The 17,738-nt window shown below is 42.1% G+C and overlaps 2 protein-coding genes across 3 annotated transcripts; both read left to right on the forward strand.

The window, feature by feature from the left end:
• The first annotated feature begins 726 nt into the window (after positions 1-726).
• On the forward strand, positions 727-8,983 carry LOC121612035 (protocadherin beta-16-like). Its single transcript, XM_041944781.1, has 4 exons — positions 727-3,132; positions 4,812-5,042; positions 5,280-6,665; positions 8,918-8,983. Exons 1-4 carry the CDS (start codon positions 727-729, stop codon positions 8,981-8,983), a joined length of 4,089 nt encoding a protein of 1,362 aa, XP_041800715.1.
• A 1,357-nt stretch (positions 8,984-10,340) lies between these two features.
• LOC121611859 (protocadherin alpha-C2-like) lies at positions 10,341-17,545 on the forward strand. Of its 2 annotated transcripts, XM_041944571.1 has the most exons (3): positions 10,341-12,839; positions 14,413-14,448; positions 15,744-17,545. In XM_041944571.1, the coding sequence occupies exons 1-2, from the start codon at positions 10,431-10,433 to the stop codon at positions 14,422-14,424; spliced, it is 2,421 nt and encodes an 806-aa protein (XP_041800505.1). In that variant the 5' UTR covers positions 10,341-10,430; the 3' UTR covers positions 14,425-14,448; positions 15,744-17,545. The 2 variants fall into 2 exon arrangements, with proteins under 2 accessions (XP_041800505.1, XP_041800504.1); XM_041944570.1 differs by lacking the exon at positions 14,413-14,448.
• The last annotated feature ends 193 nt before the right edge of the window (positions 17,546-17,738 follow it).

The following is a 17,738-nucleotide window of genomic DNA, read 5'->3' on the forward strand; positions in this document are numbered from 1 at the left end:
GACAAATTTGGTATTTTCTGCACCCTGATGCCTAGTTATTTTAAGTGGATACTTCTCTGGCGCAGGATGAGGCTCTGCGATATAGTAAAAGCTCTCTTAATATAGCTTGTGTTCAGGCCTTTTCCTGATTTTATTTACTTTATTTTCTTATGGTTTATATCTCAAATAAAAATCTAAATTTAAAAATAACAATTTTATTTAGTTTTCTCTACAGAAAGCAATGAAATGCTCAAATATTGGCATTCTGTATCTTAAAAAACAAAACAAAACGAAAAAGGTTTCCTTCCACCCCTTAAAATCAAGAAGTCATCAGACGCCCCTCAAAACTTTGGCAAACCCTCCTGGGGGTGACGACCCCCACTTAGGGATCCAGTGTTCTAAATTAATTAGACATTGCTATAACGTCCATTAAAACCTGCGATGATGCACAGACGTATTTTCTTGCACTCAAGCGTCGCTGTTCCCCGGTTAAACATCCTTATCTGTGGCTTCATAGGCGCCATGACAGTGTCTCAGACGCAGACATACCGGACAACGACGAAAGCAGGGTGGACAGCTCCAGGTGCTGAACTGGCTTCAATGGATTTACTTCGCGCTCATCTGTGTTAATCCATCGTTTCTTTGTTTTTTATGGTAAACATTTTCGAAGTATAGAATCCTTGCCCTGTTCTCTGCTGCAGCTGAACTGACTCACTGAAGAAGGAACGTTCATTTAGCGGTGTGACAATGCACGTGCACAACAGTGGGAATTCTTGGAGGAGGTATGTGTCCGCGCTTTTGTTCACTGGTGCGTTTGTGAACGCGGTTATTGCCGTAACTCATTATTCTGTTCCAGAAGAACTGGAGGAGGGCTCGATTGTCGCCAACTTAGCTTCCGATTTAGGTTTAGACGTGAAGACTCTGAGTAGGCGAAAGATGCGGTTAGACAATATATCCGGCAAGAGATATCTGGATGTGAACAAAGAAACAGGAGAGCTTTACATCGTTGAGAGGATTGACAGGGAGTACCTATGTGCAATTAAGACAACGACATGTTACCTCAAAATGGAGGCAACTCTGGAGAGCCCGCAGAGAATATTTTACATCGAAATTGAAATAACTGATATCAATGACAACCCTCCTCACTTTCGACGAGACACTATAAACTTGGACATCATGGAATCAACCCCAGCTGGTGAGAGATTCTCCGTTAACAACGCTGTTGACCCTGATCTTGGCTCAAATTCAGTCAAAACATACCTTCTGGGCGAAAATGAACACTTTGACATAGAAATTCAAACCGGAAGAGACGGATCAAAATTTGCTGATTTGATATTAAAAAAGGGTTTGGACCGAGAAAAGCAAGCCGTCCACAATTTGATACTAACTGCTGTGGATGGCGGAGCCCCCACTCGCACTGGCACAGCCAGCATCATTGTTCGTGTGCTCGATACGAATGACAACGCCCCAACTTTCGAAAAAGATAATTATGCGATTAATATTATGGAAAATTCTCCTGTTGGAACTCTTGTCATTAAACTGAATGCTACAGATTTAGACGACGGGACAAATGCACAGATCGAATACACATACAGCCTGTACACGTCAGAAAAAACACAAGGAACATTTAACTTAAATCCATCCACTGGTGAAATAACAGTGAAGGGAATGCTAAATTATGAAGATATTCGGAATTATGAAATGGAAATCATAGCAATGGACAAGGGAATCAACAGCTTATCAGGGCAGTGCAAAATCAAAATTTCAGTAGCAGACATGAATGACAACCACCCAGAAATATCCATTAAATCATTTCAAAGTCCGATCAAAGAAAATGAGCCAATAGACACAGTGATCGCTGTAGTTAGTGTCAGTGACAAAGACTCAGGGGACAACGGAGTGGTTGATCTTCATATTCCAGATAATATGCCTTTTAAACTGAGGGAATCGTCTGATAACTATTATGAATTAGTCGTGTCAGAGCCGTTAGACCGTGAGAAGGTTCCAGAATATGACGTGACTTTCACTGTTACAGACAGAGGTTCTCCTCCTTTATCTGACAATGAAACTATGACGTTGGAACTGCTGGATGTGAATGACAATGTTCCACAGTTCCCTCAGTCATTTTATACTATCCGTGTGATGGAGAATAACGCACCTGGGGCCTTGCTCAGTTCCCTCACTGCGTTTGACCCTGACCTCCATGAAAACCAGTATCTGGTGTATTTCATCCTGGAGAAGGAGATAGCCAACACCTCCATGTCCATGCTGTTCTCCATCAATCCAGAGAACGGGAATCTTTACGCACTGAAAACTTTTGACTATGAGATCGAGAAGGAGTTTCTTTTCCACATCGAGGCCAGAGACTCTGGCTCTCCTCCACTCAGCAGCAACGTGACGGTCCACATCATCATTGTGGACCAGAACGACAACGCTCCGGTGATTGTCTCTCCGTGGCGCGCGCACGGCTCGGTGGTGGAGGAAAAGATGCCCAGATCCACCGACAAAGGCTCTCTGGTTGCCAAGGTGATAGCCTTAGACACCGACTCGGTGCACAACTCTCGGATTACCTACCAGTTTCTCCAGGTGACTGACGCCACCTTGTTCAGTCTGGACCAATACAACGGAGAGATCCGGACTATGAGGATGTTCAGTTACAGAGATCCGCGCCACCAGAGACTGGTTGTTGTTGCCAAGGACAACGGGGAGCCTGCCCTCTCTGCTACAGTCACCATCAAGCTGTCCACAGTGGAGACTGCCGTGAAGGCCTACTCTGACATGACGGAGGTGCCTCTAGAATACGACATCTTCTCAGACCTAAACCTGTATTTGGTCATCGGTCTGGGCTCGGTGTCATTTCTCCTGCTCATCACCATATTAGTCACCATCGTGCTCAAGTGTCAGAAACCCAAGGCCAGCAAAGCGGCTCCTCCCTGCAGGAACAGTGTGATCAGTGAGAGGAACTCCACCATCGCAGATTCCACTCTGGTGTCCAACGATGCCTACTGGTACAGTCTGTTTCTAGCGGAGACCAGGAAAGGAAAGCTGGTGGTGAGACAGCCTGTGCCAAAGGGCTCCAGATACATCGTGTCCAGTATTCCAAGAGGAACAGGACTGACAGACACGAGTGACTCTGCAGCTTCAACTCTGCAGGTATGGGAAAATCTCAATTTAACGTGTGATTCGCGTATATAATCTCCGAGTATGTCCATTAAATACAGACAGAAATAAACCTGCTAATCATTACATGCTGTAACAGTTACTGTTTTGTCCTTGCACTGCTGAAGATTCCAACTTTGTTTCCTGAACATGAACTGAATATATATTTTATTTATTTATATGTATTGGTGATGCATCATTGAGTACAGAAGCACTTATGTCGTCTTTATACTGGTAGTGATCAAAGCTAACATCAAAGTATCATTTCAACGTCGACAGGATTCTTTAGTTCTTTTAATGTGTGATTTTTGACAAGATACTTGCAATCTTTGCCCCTTCCATAAATCACTTTTCTCGCACATGGCAATTCGCTCCGGCTTAAATTCGATATTGCAAGTGACAGTTGTGTGTGTTGTTTGTGGTAAAACGCCCTTAACAACAAGAAAAAAAAATCACTAAAGACATTTAGCAAATCCTTTAAAATACAGACAAAATGCGCCCTCAGACTCACTTATTTTACCATACCGGAATGGTTTTACGCACCGATTTTGGTGCGTAAAAGTCAAACCCGAAGGCAAAGACGATCATATTTGGAGTGATAGAAGATGTAGCATATGTGTATATAAAATATAACAAAATCACGACATTTAGACACTTCTAAAAACATTACAACGACAAAAGTTATTGTATTTGATGCCCCCCCCCCCAAAAAAAAAGAAAAAAACAAAAACAATACAAATCAAGACCAGAAACTAGGAAAATAAATGACAAAAGAAATATTTGATTGCACTTTTTCTATTAACCGAAATGACAAGTTCATATACATCTTATGTCTTTTTAACGAAACCTTGACACCACCGATATTCTGCGAGGTGCAGCGACTCAGGAAAGACTGTCACGTCGCTGCTCTCCACAAAAACTTATTCACTGATGAAGTCATCGTTCTCCCGGTTGTTCATTGGGGGCAGACATATTCCACGGAAAGCTCTGCTGATGCCAGCACAAAGAAACGCTTTCCTTGAACACCCTCGGTGACTTTCATCATTGAATACAAAGCACTGTTTTCCTTTCTCCATAACATCAACACATTCCGAGGCTTTAACTGCCGATTCTCTTCAATGGCTCGTCAAATTCGTCAATACTCGCGGAGAGGGTACGTTTCAATATTTATCTTTCTTTCTGCCATCATGCACACTGTGTCCACCGTCACCCATTATTCTGTTCCCGAAGAAATGGAGGAAGGATCCGTTGTTGCTAATTTAGCAACTGATTTGGGATTAGACACGAAGACTCTGAATAAAAGGAAAATGCGCGTAGACGTTGTTGGCAATAAAAAATATCTTGACATCAACAAGGACACGGGAGAGCTGTTTATTCTGGAAAGGATAGACAGAGAGTTTTTGTGCCCCTTGAAGACAACAACATCGTGCTTTCTTAGACTAGACGCTACAATTGAAAATCCAATACGAATGTTTAATATCGAGGTGGAAATCACGGATATTAATGACAACGCCCCTCATTTTCGACGAGGAACGATGCATTTGGACATCTCTGAATCCAGCCCCGTTGGAGAGAGATTCTCATTGAATAATGCAGCAGATCCAGATGTTGGAACGAATTCTGTGAAAGATTACCATCTGAGCTCAAGTGAACATTTCTCAATTGAAATTCAGACCGGGAGAGACGGGACAAAGTTTGCGGATTTGATTCTGAAAAAAGCTTTAGACAGAGAGCAGCAGGCAGTTCATAATCTGATACTGACAGCAGTGGACGGTGGAGTCCCCACGCGCACAGGTACAGCCAGCATCATTGTTCGCGTGCTTGATGTGAACGACAACGCCCCTTCATTTGACAAAGACAAATACGTCGTGGATGTGATGGAAAACTCCCCGATTGGCAGTCTGGTAATGAAAATGAATGCCACTGATTTAGATGAAGGGAGCAATTCTGATATTGTTTATTCATATAGTTTGTATACATCAGAGAGGACGCAACAGATGTTTAACTTGAATCCAGAAAACGGTGAAATCAGAGTAAAAGAGATGATAAATTATGAAGACTTTAAGATTTATGAAATGGAGGTCATTGCAAGTGATAAGGGGCCTAACTCCTTATCTGGACAGTGTAAACTGACAATCCAGGTGACAGATATGAATGACAACCACCCAGAAATATCCATCAAATCATTTCAAAGTCCGATCAAAGAAAATGAGCCAATAGACACAGTGATCGCTGTAGTTAGTGTCAGTGACAAAGACTCAGGGGACAACGGAGTGGTTGATCTTCATATTCCAGATAATATGCCTTTCAAACTGAGGGAATCCTCTGATAACTATTATGAATTAGTTGTGTCAGAGCCGTTAGACCGTGAGAAGGTTCCAGAATATGACGTGACTTTCACTGTTACAGACAGAGGTTCTCCTCCTTTATCTGACAATGAAACTATGACGTTGGAACTGCTGGATGTGAATGACAATGTTCCACAGTTCCCTCAGTCATTTTATACTATCCGTGTGATGGAGAATAACGCACCTGGGGCCTTGCTCAGTTCCCTCACTGCGTTTGACCCTGACCTCCATGAAAACCAGTATCTGGTGTATTTCATCCTGGAGAAGGAGATAGCCAACACCTCCATGTCCATGCTGTTCTCCATCAATCCAGAGAACGGGAATCTTTACGCACTGAAAACTTTTGACTATGAGATCGAGAAGGAGTTTCTTTTCCACATCGAGGCCAGAGACTCTGGCTCTCCTCCACTCAGCAGCAACGTGACGGTCCACATCATCATAGTGGACCAGAACGACAACGCTCCGGTGATTGTCTCTCCGTGGCGTGCGCACGGCTCGGTGGTGGAGGAAAAGATCCCCAGATCCACCGACAAAGGCTCTCTGGTTGCCAAGGTGATAGCCTTAGACACCGACTCGGTGCACAACTCTCGGATTACCTACCAGTTTCTCCAGGTGACTGACGCCACCTTGTTCAGTCTGGACCAATACAACGGCGAGATCCGGACTATGAGGATGTTCAGTTACAGAGATCCGCGCCACCAGAGACTGGTTGTTGTTGCCAAGGACAACGGGGAGCCTGCTCTCTCTGCTACAGTCACCATCAAGCTGTCCACAGTGGAGACTGCCGTGAAGGCCTACTCTGACATGACGGAGGTGCCTCTAGAATACGACATCTTCTCAGACCTAAACCTGTATTTGGTCATCGGTCTGGGCTCGGTGTCATTTCTCCTGCTCATCACCATATTGGTCACCATCGTGCTCAAATGTCAGAAACCCAAGGCCAGCAAAGCGACTCCTCCCTGCAGGAACAGTGTGATCAGTGAGAGGAACTCCACCATCGCAGATTCCACTCTGGTGTCCAACGATGCCTACTGGTACAGTCTGTTTCTAGCAGAGACCAGGAAAGGAAAGCTGGTGGTGAGACAGCCTGTGCCAAAGGGCTCCAGATACATCGTGTCCAGTATACCAAGAGGAACAGGACTGACAGACACGAGTGACTCTGCAGCGTCCACTCTGCAGGTATGGGGGAAAATATATATTTTTCAAGATTTACAAACAGATGTATTTACTGTGTATTCATCAAGTCCACCTCTAAGTGATCGGGGTATCCCAGCCTTCTTCTCATGCCAGCTCATGAGAATTTGTATTCTGCTTTTCACTTTAAGTGATCACCCACAAAGAGTTAGCAACTGCATAAAAAGTAACCATGCATTGAAAAAAAAAAAAATAGATCGAAAAAATTTGCTCCCAGTGGCAGTTATAGATCATACACACACCAAAAATGCTCATTTTATCATGTTTGGCATTGGTTTTGCATATTCACAACCGCGCATAAATCATATAGAAGACAAAAGATGATGCTGTGATATTTGATGAATATTTCATGTCATCATAATCACTGTACATGACTTGTGACAGACAAACAAACAAACAAAACGATTATAACGAAATGCAAAAATGTAATGCATGCAAGCTGAAAATTACATGCTGTCAGAATTCCCCTTAACAACCAGAAATAGAAGTTAAGAAATCAGAGCTGAAAATGACACCAATACCTATTTCTGCCTTCTTAAACTGTGATTAAATCCATTCAGACCCTTTCTTTGTTTTAAACAAGTGTTTTTGTTCTGTTTTAAATTTTTGCAGTGGCTCACACAAAGCAAGTTTTTAGAGTTGTGTAAAATTGGAAAGACAGATTAGAATTCACAGATTAGATGTTGCCAGATCAGTAATTTGTGAACGAAACGTTTTAGAAAACACAAACACCTCTTTCAAACTGCAGTATGGTTGACAATGAGCTACTACCTAAATTGAATCAAAACAAGCTGTCTTCAGAGCAAAACAAATCACATTGTTCTCTGTGCGCAGGGGCCGTCGAAGTGCAATTCTTATTCAATAACTTCACTGTCATACAGCTTATTGTCACCACATATCACTTCAGGGGGCATCCCAGGACAGAGCTGTCCTTCTTAACCAGTCTGTTCAGTCTCTTTTTGTCAGCAGTTGAGATGCCGCTGCTCGAGCAGACCACTCCAAAGAAGATGGCTGGTGCCATCACAGAGTCAATAAAGGTCCTCAGGAGTGTGCCCTGCAGTCCAAAAGACCTGAGTCTCCTCAGCAGATTCAGTCTGCTCTGGTCTTTTCTGATGTAGTGCACTTGTATTGTCAGTCCAGTCCAGTTTATTATTCAGGTGAACACCCAGGCAATTGTAAGATTCCCCCATCTCAGTGTCCGTTCCCTGGCTGTTAAGTGGTGTAGTAGTTGTTTCACCACCAGCTCTTTGTTTTTCCCTGCACTGATCTGGAAGTGGTGCCGCTGGCACCAATCCACAAATGCATGGGTCAGTTTGATGCACTCCCTGTCGTCCCCATATGAGATGAAGCCTTTAACAAGTTGTTTGATTAATAATCTGCGCTCCCTCTTTCCTAAATAGATTTTTCTTCTTGTCACTGATCTTATCAAACCGAATATTTCTGCATACATTAGGCGTTTGGAGGAAGCGGTACAATGACCTCATATTAAATCAAAATTAACTACTGGTAGCAGTTATTGACCATATACACACTGAAAATTTTGAAGATTGCAGAGTCATCAGAGAACTGTTGCAGGTGGCAGTTAGCTTATTTATGCGTGAAATCTGCAGAGGGTGAAAGGGTACCAGGACTGTTCCCCACAGTTTGCCATGCTGCAGATAACTGTGTCAAACACACAGTCCTGTATCCTCACATACTGTAGTGAGTTGTTGTGGTCATCCATGATCCATGTTGTGAGGTGGTGGTCCAGCCATGCGCCCCAGCTTGTCCCTCTAAAGCATGGGCTGTATGGCACTGAAGGCACTGAATAAATCAAAGCACATGATTCTCTCAGTGCTCCCAGCCTTTTCTAGGTGAGAGATGGATCTATGCAGGAGGTAGATGACAGCATCATCTCCCCCAAGGCCAGTTTGATAGGCAAACTGTTGTGGATTGATTGATGACTTCATTAAGGGGTGGAGATGGATAAGAACCAGCCTCTCCAGGGTCTTTCTCATGTGTGATGTCAGTGCCACCGGCCTATAGCTGTCAAGGACCTCAGGTTGCGAAGTATTTTGCACTAGTACCATGCAGGATGTTTTCCACAGCTCTGGCACTCTCCCCACCTTCAGGCTCAGGTCGAAGATGTGCTAAATTATCCTGCACAGCTCGTGTGCACAGGATTTGAGATGCCTTGAGCTGCGGCAATCATGACCCACACCCTTTCTCGCCTTAATCCTCCTTACTTCTCTCGTCAGTCTGTTATGGGAGACTGGTTGGCACAGGGGGCTGTGCGCTGGAGGTTGTGGGTCGGGGAGGGGTAGGACATTGGACAGGAAATGCAGTGGATGTACTGGGTGACTGTGAGTTGCATGTAGTTGGAAGAGAGGTGTGGGGTAGTACACAAACAGGCAACAGGGGTTGCACCAGGGAGGACTGGAGAGGCAGAGGGGTAGATGATTTATCAGATCTATTGATTGAAAAGGTTCAGGTCATTTGTCCGCTTTCAGTCCACTACAGACTGGAAGATGGGTTTTTGTAGCCAGAGATGGTTTTAAGGCCCCTCCAGACTCCACTGATGTTGCTGTGCTCCAGCTGCTCCTCCATCTTCATCCTGTAGCTGTTTTTTCTCTCTCTGATCCTCTGCTTCAGCTCTGTCTGCACATTCTTCAGCTCCTCTTTATTTCCTGATCTTAAAACCCTCTTTCTCTGTCCTTGAAGAGAGCCTCCCTGTCAGGCGTATTCCAGGGTTTGTTGTTGCAAAACACCTTACAGTCCTGCTGGGTAAAGCATTCTTCACACAGAAGTTGACATAGTCTGTTATAATGTGTGTAGGACTGTCAGTGTCTCACACACTGTATAATGTCAAAAATATATATGATGTATTGAGTGTGAGTCTGTAAGTCAAGTCCTGAAAGTAGCCAAAATCAATGTTCTGATTTGTGAGAAAACAAATATGACACCACAATACATGGTCTCAATAATAAAGGCATTCCGGTTTAAATTAAACAAAATTGAGCAAAGAAATAATTAAAAACTGGTGGTGCTGGATAACCATCAGGGATCTCCTGGTGTTTGAAGTGAATCGGGGGCCAATAAACTTAATTTTAAAAAACATCAAGACCATGAAAATGTAGACATTTCTTCAAAGTAAGTGTTACAGTCTGACCCCAAGGAGAGCCCTGGTGGTATAACTGACTTTGGTGCAGTGAACAGTGAAGTTATGAATTAACCCCGCCCCCGCTGATTTATTTATTTATTTTAAACGAAGTGTGAAGTGATTTCGGTGACACAACATTGTAAAACAGTAAAGTTACTGAATATTTCTGACGTGTCTGTTTTCGGTTTTGCACTTTGTAGACGGTCCCTGCGCACAATCCTCACAGCCGCCTACACATAGAGGACAACTTAATTTGTCTCGCTCGGAGAACAGCTCGTTTACATTACGCTTTGGTTGTATCTCATTGTTTACAACGTTTCGTTTCGTGATTTATTCATCTGGGAACATCGAATCTGTGAATATCTTTCCAACTTTACCGAAGTCTACTTTCGTCGCTGCTCTCCACGAAAACACACTCACTGATGAAGTCATCGTTCTCACGAGAGTTTATTGGAGGAAAGACAGTAAGATATTGTATGACATATACGTCACTCGTGGTCTGAGAGTGAAGGAATATTTTCTTGTAAGATCCGCGTCTCATTTGTTCGTTCAACAAGAGGACGGTCTGTTTGCGTTTCAGCACAGTTCAACGTTATTACTACAGAATCTGTATGATGGCGTTTGGTGTTCGACTGTTGTTCGTGAGACGATACGTTTCCGTATTTCTCTTTCTTTCTGCCACCATGAACACTGCATCCACCGTTACGCATTATTCTGTTCCCGAAGAAATGGAGGAAGGCTCTGTCGTTGCGAATTTAGCAGCTGATTTGGGATTGGACGTGAAGACACTAAAGGGAAGGAAAATGCGCATTGACGTTGTAGGTAATAAAAAGTATCTTGATATCAACAAGGACACCGGGGAGCTGTTTATTCTGGAAAGGATAGACAGAGAATTGTTGTGCCCCTTAAAAACCCAATACTGCTTTCTTAAATTAGACGCTGCAATTGAAAATCCAATACGAATGTTTAATATCGAGGTGGAAATCACGGATATTAATGACAACGCCCCTCATTTTCGACGAGGAACGATGCATTTGGACATCTCTGAATCCAGCCCCGTTGGAGAGAGATTCTCATTGAATAATGCAGCAGATCCAGATGTTGGAACGAATTCTGTGAAAGATTACCATCTGAGCTCAAGTGAACATTTCTCAATTGAAATTCAGACCGGGAGAGACGGGACAAAGTTTGCGGATTTGATTCTGAAAAAAGCTTTAGACAGAGAGCAGCAGGCAGTTCATAATCTGATACTGACAGCAGTGGACGGTGGAGTCCCCACGCGCACAGGTACAGCCAGCATCATTGTTCGCGTGCTTGATGTGAACGACAACGCCCCTTCATTTGACAAAGACAAATACGTCGTGGATGTGATGGAAAACTCCCCGATTGGCAGTCTGGTAATGAAAATGAATGCCACTGATTTAGATGAAGGGAGCAATTCTGATATTGTTTATTCATATAGTTTGTATACATCAGAGAGGACGCAACAGATGTTTAACTTGAATCCAGAAAACGGTGAAATCAGAGTAAAAGAGATGATAAATTATGAAGACTTTAAGATTTATGAAATGGAGGTCATTGCAAGTGATAAGGGGCCTAACTCCTTATCTGGACAGTGTAAACTGACAATCCAGGTGACAGATATGAATGACAACCACCCAGAAATATCCATCAAATCATTTCAAAGTCCGATCAAAGAAAATGAGCCAATAGACACAGTGATCGCTGTAGTTAGTGTCAGTGACAAAGACTCAGGAGACAACGGAGTGGTTGATCTTCATATTCCAGATAATATGCCTTTCAAACTGAGGGAATCCTCTGATAACTATTATGAGTTAGTCGTATCAGAGCCGTTAGACCGTGAGAAGGTTCCAGAATATGACGTGACTTTCACTGTTACAGACAGAGGTTCTCCTCCTTTATCTGACAATGAAACTATGACGTTGGAACTGCTGGATGTGAATGACAATGTTCCACAGTTCCCTCAGTCATTTTATACTATCCGTGTGATGGAGAATAACGCACCTGGGGCCTTGCTCAGTTCCCTCACTGCGTTTGACCCTGACCTCCATGAAAACCAGTATCTGGTGTATTTCATCCTGGAGAAGGAGATAGCCAACACCTCCATGTCCATGCTGTTCTCCATCAATCCAGAGAACGGGAATCTTTACGCACTGAAAACTTTTGACTATGAGATCGAGAAGGAGTTTCTTTTCCACATCGAGGCCAGAGACTCTGGCTCTCCTCCACTCAGCAGCAACGTGACGGTCCACATCATCATAGTGGACCAGAACGACAACGCTCCGGTGATTGTCTCTCCGTGGCGCGCGCACGGCTCGGTGGTGGAGGAAAAGATCCCCAGATCCACCGACAAAGGCTCTCTGGTTGCCAAGGTGATAGCCTTAGACACCGACTCGGTGCACAACTCTCGGATTACCTACCAGTTTCTCCAGGTGACTGACGCCACCTTGTTCAGTCTGGACCAATACAACGGAGAGATCCGGACTATGAGGATGTTCAGTTACAGAGATCCGCGCCATCAGAGACTGGTTGTTGTTGCCAAGGACAACGGGGAGCCTGCTCTCTCTGCTACAGTCACCATCAAGCTGTCCACAGTGGAGACTGCCGTGAAGGCCTACTCTGACATGACGGAGGTGCCTCTAGAATACGACATCTTCTCAGACCTAAACCTGTATTTGGTCATCGGTCTGGGCTCGGTGTCATTTCTCCTGCTCATCACCATATTGGTCACCATCGTGCTCAAATGTCAGAAACCCAAGGCCAGCAAAGCGACTCCTCCCTGCAGGAACAGTGTGATCAGTGAGAGGAACTCCACCATCGCAGATTCCACTCTGGTGTCCAACGATGCCTACTGGTACAGTCTGTTTCTAGCGGAGACCAGGAAAGGAAAGCTGGTGGTGAGACAGCCTGTGCCAAAGGGCTCCAGATACATCGTGTCCAGTATACCAAGAGGAACAGGACTGACAGACACGAGTGACTCTGCAGCGTCCACTCTGCAGGTACAAATGACCGATCACTTTACTGCAGTTTGAATACACTCTCATTTCTAACTTTAGTTTTGTGAATAAAAATATTTGGCATATTCCTAAAGCAGTTCACATAATATTTAATCTCTGTTGTACTGGAAATCTTTCCTTTTGTTTTAGATGTTGTGTGAGGCAGGTAAATTGAAAAATGATAATGAATTTTGCAGTTTAAACATTAAGAATGATCCAAAAATTTTAATTCAACAATGAATGAATGTATTTCCTGTATCAAACCAGAAACACTGAGATAAACAACAACAAAATCATTAAATCAGTTTAAAAGTTGGGTCAGTTCACAGCTTGAAACCAGTCTTGTCATTTTTGCTGTAATTATGATGTTGACTTGACTTGCCCACTGGTTTCGGTTTTCATGTGTGTCCTGTCCTCAGACACTGGATCACCGTTAAATAGCATTACAAAGCTTCATGTTACTCAATCTCTCAATATGATCTCTCTTTTCTTCTCTTGTAACAGGTCCATGCAAAAAATAACATAAAACCTAAAATATTAATATTCACCCAGTGGAAAAACCATGACATTTCTGACCATGATAAAAACATCCAACAGAAAAGGCAATTAAATATAAGACATTAAAATTATGATTTAAATAGATTGTTAAGAAGCACCAGTGAAATAACAAATACAACAGCATCAAGCAACCAACCTGAAGAAAAGATTGAAAATGACATCTCTGCTTCATAAAGTATCCTGCAGCTGTTTGCATTGAAAGTTTTTGTTGTCCTTTCACACTTTCGCACTTGCCAAAAAGGCTTTTCAGTTGTTGTGTCAGTGCTTCAGAGACACGTTTTTTCTGACTTTGCCTGATTTCATTGTTCTCGTCACTCTAAATGAAAACACAATCAAGTCTACAGCAGAACAGAATTGTTATACACAAGGAGCTCATGATTTTCAAACAATGAAGGTCTGTGAGTAAAGATTCTTTTGACTAATAATCTGATCGTTTCCTTGTCATGCATGGCCCGCTGTTTTTCTTCAAATACACATGCTTTCTGTTATTTGAACTGATGATAAAATCTATGCACTATACAGTTTTCCTCTGTTCTCAACAATGACCGCAACAACACAGGGTGGTGCATTCCAGCACACATAAGCTGTCACCTGTGTGGTGCAGGTGTCCTGTCTACTACTGTCAGTAGTTAATGCAGACTGTTGAATTTACTGTTTAACATGACCTTTTTTCCTCAGTGTTGCTTGATTGTTTAATGTAAGTTACCATGAATGTTTATCTATCTATCTATCTATCTATCTATCTATCTATCTATCTATCTATCTATGATGGTAAGTATGCTGCTGAAGGAACAAACAATTATATAGTTACTTTTAACCCTAACGTATTATAACACCCTACATTAGCTGATGTCACACTAACCATGCTTAGTTTGTGTTTTCAAAGATAACATTTCATTCATAGTGCCTCGACACCAACTCTGTGATGATAGGATGCACACACAAATAATCCTTTTTCTCTGCTTGCAATGACCTGACCATTGAATTGCTTGTTTTTTTTTTTCTCCCCACTCTAAAGTACCCTAAATGAGGGAAGTCCACTCTGCAGCTGGAGGTATGCAGGAGTCTCACTCCCCCGCCCCGGATGCCCTTTTAATGAATGATGTTTCAGAACTTAGTGTTTGAATTGTTTTTTGTGTTTGTTTTGTTCTCAGTGGATTTTTTTTATTTAATTATTTTGTCTTGTTTAATTTCTCTTGGAGAAGGAGATTTTTTTTAATTGCAACGGGTCACTCAGTTGACATCACATGCAGTTTGCCAAATCTCCTGTCTTAATCTCTTCATGCTTACATTTTGGTTACTGTTACTCATATTAAATTTACACCCTTAAAGACCAATAAAATGTGTCAGTGCAATCTAACCACAGTAATTAACACTACCTTTGTTAGTATTTTAGAATGATGTCCCCTTCCTAAAGTTTTTCTACAGTTTGACAGAACCTAAAAAATATTGCCCTAATTTTGATTGACCTTAGGGGACAAAGCCATTGGGCCATAATAATCATAACATGCCATATACTGAGTTTGATTGTGTTGATCTGTGGTCAGTTCTGCAGACAAGCAAAGGTGGTGTTCCAGATGAAGTAGTATTAAAACAGTATTCCTGTCCAAGTGTAGCCCGTCCCTGAGCCACACACCTTTCTCCTGGACTCACAGAGTAATAGTCTTAAAATACAAAATAATGACATCAACTTGCTGCTCTGCCTGAAGGTCATTGATAGTTAAAAAAAGTCCTTTACTTCCACTAACAATGTTGCCATTTGCTGGCTTTGCTGTTTTCACAATCTGGCTTTTGCTGTTATTGCACACGTCAAGCAAATATTGATGTCTTTAACTGAATCACTATGTTCTCAAAAGGGTCCTGTGCATGTGAAGATTAATTTGTGTTCATCCCCTACTGACCCATCACTAATAGAATAAGAGGATGTCCTGTTTTTTAATGTTTATAAGTGGCAATGGACGGTGCTGTTACTGTATGATTGGGTTTGTTAAAATCAGAATTCTAGTGTTACTGACTTCACACAGACACAGAATAACACTTCTGAATTTCCTGTCTGCTGTAGTGAGAATTATGACCCAATTCTTTGTGCAGGAGAGGCGCAAAGTGAAACCAGTCACCCAGTTACCTAGCAACCACTCTCCTTCACATAATCTCGGAGCATGGAATTCATTGATAGACCTCACCACTACATGTTCAAGGATCCCCTTCACCCACTCTGTCTTCTGCCTGAAGCCCCTGTCTGAGTGACAGACGTCGGCTGCATGAGATATGTCACTTTGGCCAGCCACAAGGCTGTCAATGCTGTGGTTCTTTTCCAGATGAATCTAATGCTTTTTTTCTCCTTGGCAGGCATCCACCACCAGCAGCAGCAGTTCCACATAAGGCCACACATTCAGCTGCGTACCCGATTGAGCCTGACAGGAAAGCTTCACAGAGAAAAAGGAGAAACCCCTGCCCATAAGCCCCTCTCCCATGTCCATCCAGCTCAGTCTGATCCTTGTTCCTTGCAATATGTCGTTGTCATGCTGTGACACCAAATGGACTACGGTGGCTAATCAATGACATAGCCTTGCCCTTCTCCTTGTTTAAGCACATAAAAAGCCAACCAACAATGCCTCGCTGTCCATTCAATATGCATGATAAGACTGCATGGCTTCAACCACACTCCAAGACCTTCATAATAAAAAATGAAAGAGGACATACTCAAAAAGAAACAGCGAAAAATTACACCTATGGATATTCAAAGAAGCCACAACAAGGACTGTCGGATTGGACGCAGGCATGTTGAAATGCCTTTAAGAGACTGTTTTCCCTCTCTAAAAATGAAACACATGTTGGACATTGCGTTTTAAACCTCTGTGCTTTGTCTTGCTCTATAACAGCATTGATGTATAATATACAAGTTATCCAAGAAGTGAAGCAGCACAACTAACTAAATGTCAGAAAAGCACCAACCTTGGATTTTAAAACATGAAACAAAAGGAAATCAGTATTTTATAAATGTTGTAGCTTTTAGTCGTTTTTTGTTTATACTTGACTTTGTGCTTTATATGTGAACTAGGCCTAAGTATATGAAGTAGAGTGATATGAGATTAAGATAAGTAACCAGTACATTGAACAGATAAAATTGAGGCCTTTTGCTATTACATAACTGCCTTTCAGTTGTTTTTGCATGGTTCAATCAAAGTACTTTGATAGCTTTAGATATTTTATGATATTGAACAATCCATTTTCTGTAGTTACAGTATCTCACTGTGTAGCATTGTTCAAAACCAGATGGAAGATTACATTTGAAGGGGATCACAAACAAAAGACAACAGACCTAATACTTTCATCTTAAGATCCTTAGAGAGGGTGAACAGATCTGTAATCGCATTCCTTTTTCCTAATTTCTAGGCAAGAGGGAAATGGCTGGCAGCAGTGGGACATTTCTATGGATTCATAGTTAGTGTACAGTGGGCTTGAATGTTGAACACAAGTGGACACAGTGAGTCTTTGAGAATGGATTGAATAATATATACTTTGTGACCATATCCATCACAAACATGACAATGTACTTTCACTGTTTTTTTTTTTTAAACCAATCTCTGGATGTTTAGTTTCAGTGTATTCTGAGGTTGTGTAACAAGTTGAAAACTCAGAACTGAACATGAAAACTTACTGTTTGCTTTACAATACTAAGACATACATACAGTAGTTGTGGTTGATTTCACCCAAATGAAAGCTGTGCTCACGTGTGTTAATGACTACTGTATAAGATAAGATGTATCTACATATGCAACACATAAATACTGATATAGATATGGCTGACATTTACAGTATATCATATGTCTGTATCTATAAACATGCCTTTCTTTTTCAATGCCAATGTTGAACTTTTTAAAGTGAACAAAAACAGTGGAACTCTTGTGCCATCAGATTTATGAGCCAACTAGTATGTGAAACAGTAATCAGGCATCATGTAGTCAAACTCTTTAGCACAGCTCACATTGCATTACTTGTACAAAGTTGTAATGTTTTAAAGGCAAAAATATACAGTAAGTGCTTTTGTACAGTGGTACTTTCATGGTGCAATATGTGGTATCTTGTGTAATGTGAGCTTACTGTTTGCTATGGTCTGGTGTGTGCGATCTATTAAATACAAACACAAAACAGAACAACAAACATAATGATGGATTTCTGAATCTCTTGAGTTTTGCATCAAAAGTCATCACATTCCTTTGGTACAGCTGTATTATTGTAAAAAGGAGTTTTAATTCTGGTTTATTTTAAACAGCAAGTCAACCCTCAGTGAATCTACACACAAAGAAAATTTGTGTTGATCCTAATAGATAAGAATAAGGG

This window comes from Chelmon rostratus, chromosome 9 (assembly GCF_017976325.1).
Source record: "Chelmon rostratus isolate fCheRos1 chromosome 9, fCheRos1.pri, whole genome shotgun sequence".
In the NCBI taxonomy this organism is placed as follows: Eukaryota; Metazoa; Chordata; class Actinopteri; order Chaetodontiformes; family Chaetodontidae; genus Chelmon; species Chelmon rostratus.

Excerpts from the sequence above, each read along its gene's own strand:
- LOC121612035 (XM_041944781.1), top strand. The coding sequence starts at position 727 with ATGCACGTGCACAACAGTGGGAATTCTTGGAGGAGGTATGTGTCCGCG. Across the intron at positions 3,133-4,811 it reads CTGCAGCTTCAACTCTGCAG|ACCGGGAGAGACGGGACAAA; the intron begins GTATGGGAAAAT and ends ATTGAAATTCAG. Across the intron at positions 5,043-5,279 it reads ACTCCCCGATTGGCAGTCTG|GTGACAGATATGAATGACAA; the intron begins GTAATGAAAATG and ends CTGACAATCCAG.
- LOC121611859 (XM_041944570.1), top strand. The coding sequence starts at position 10,431 with ATGATGGCGTTTGGTGTTCGACTGTTGTTCGTGAGACGATACGTTTCC. Across the intron at positions 12,840-15,743 it reads CTGCAGCGTCCACTCTGCAG|GCATCCACCACCAGCAGCAG; the intron begins GTACAAATGACC and ends TCTCCTTGGCAG.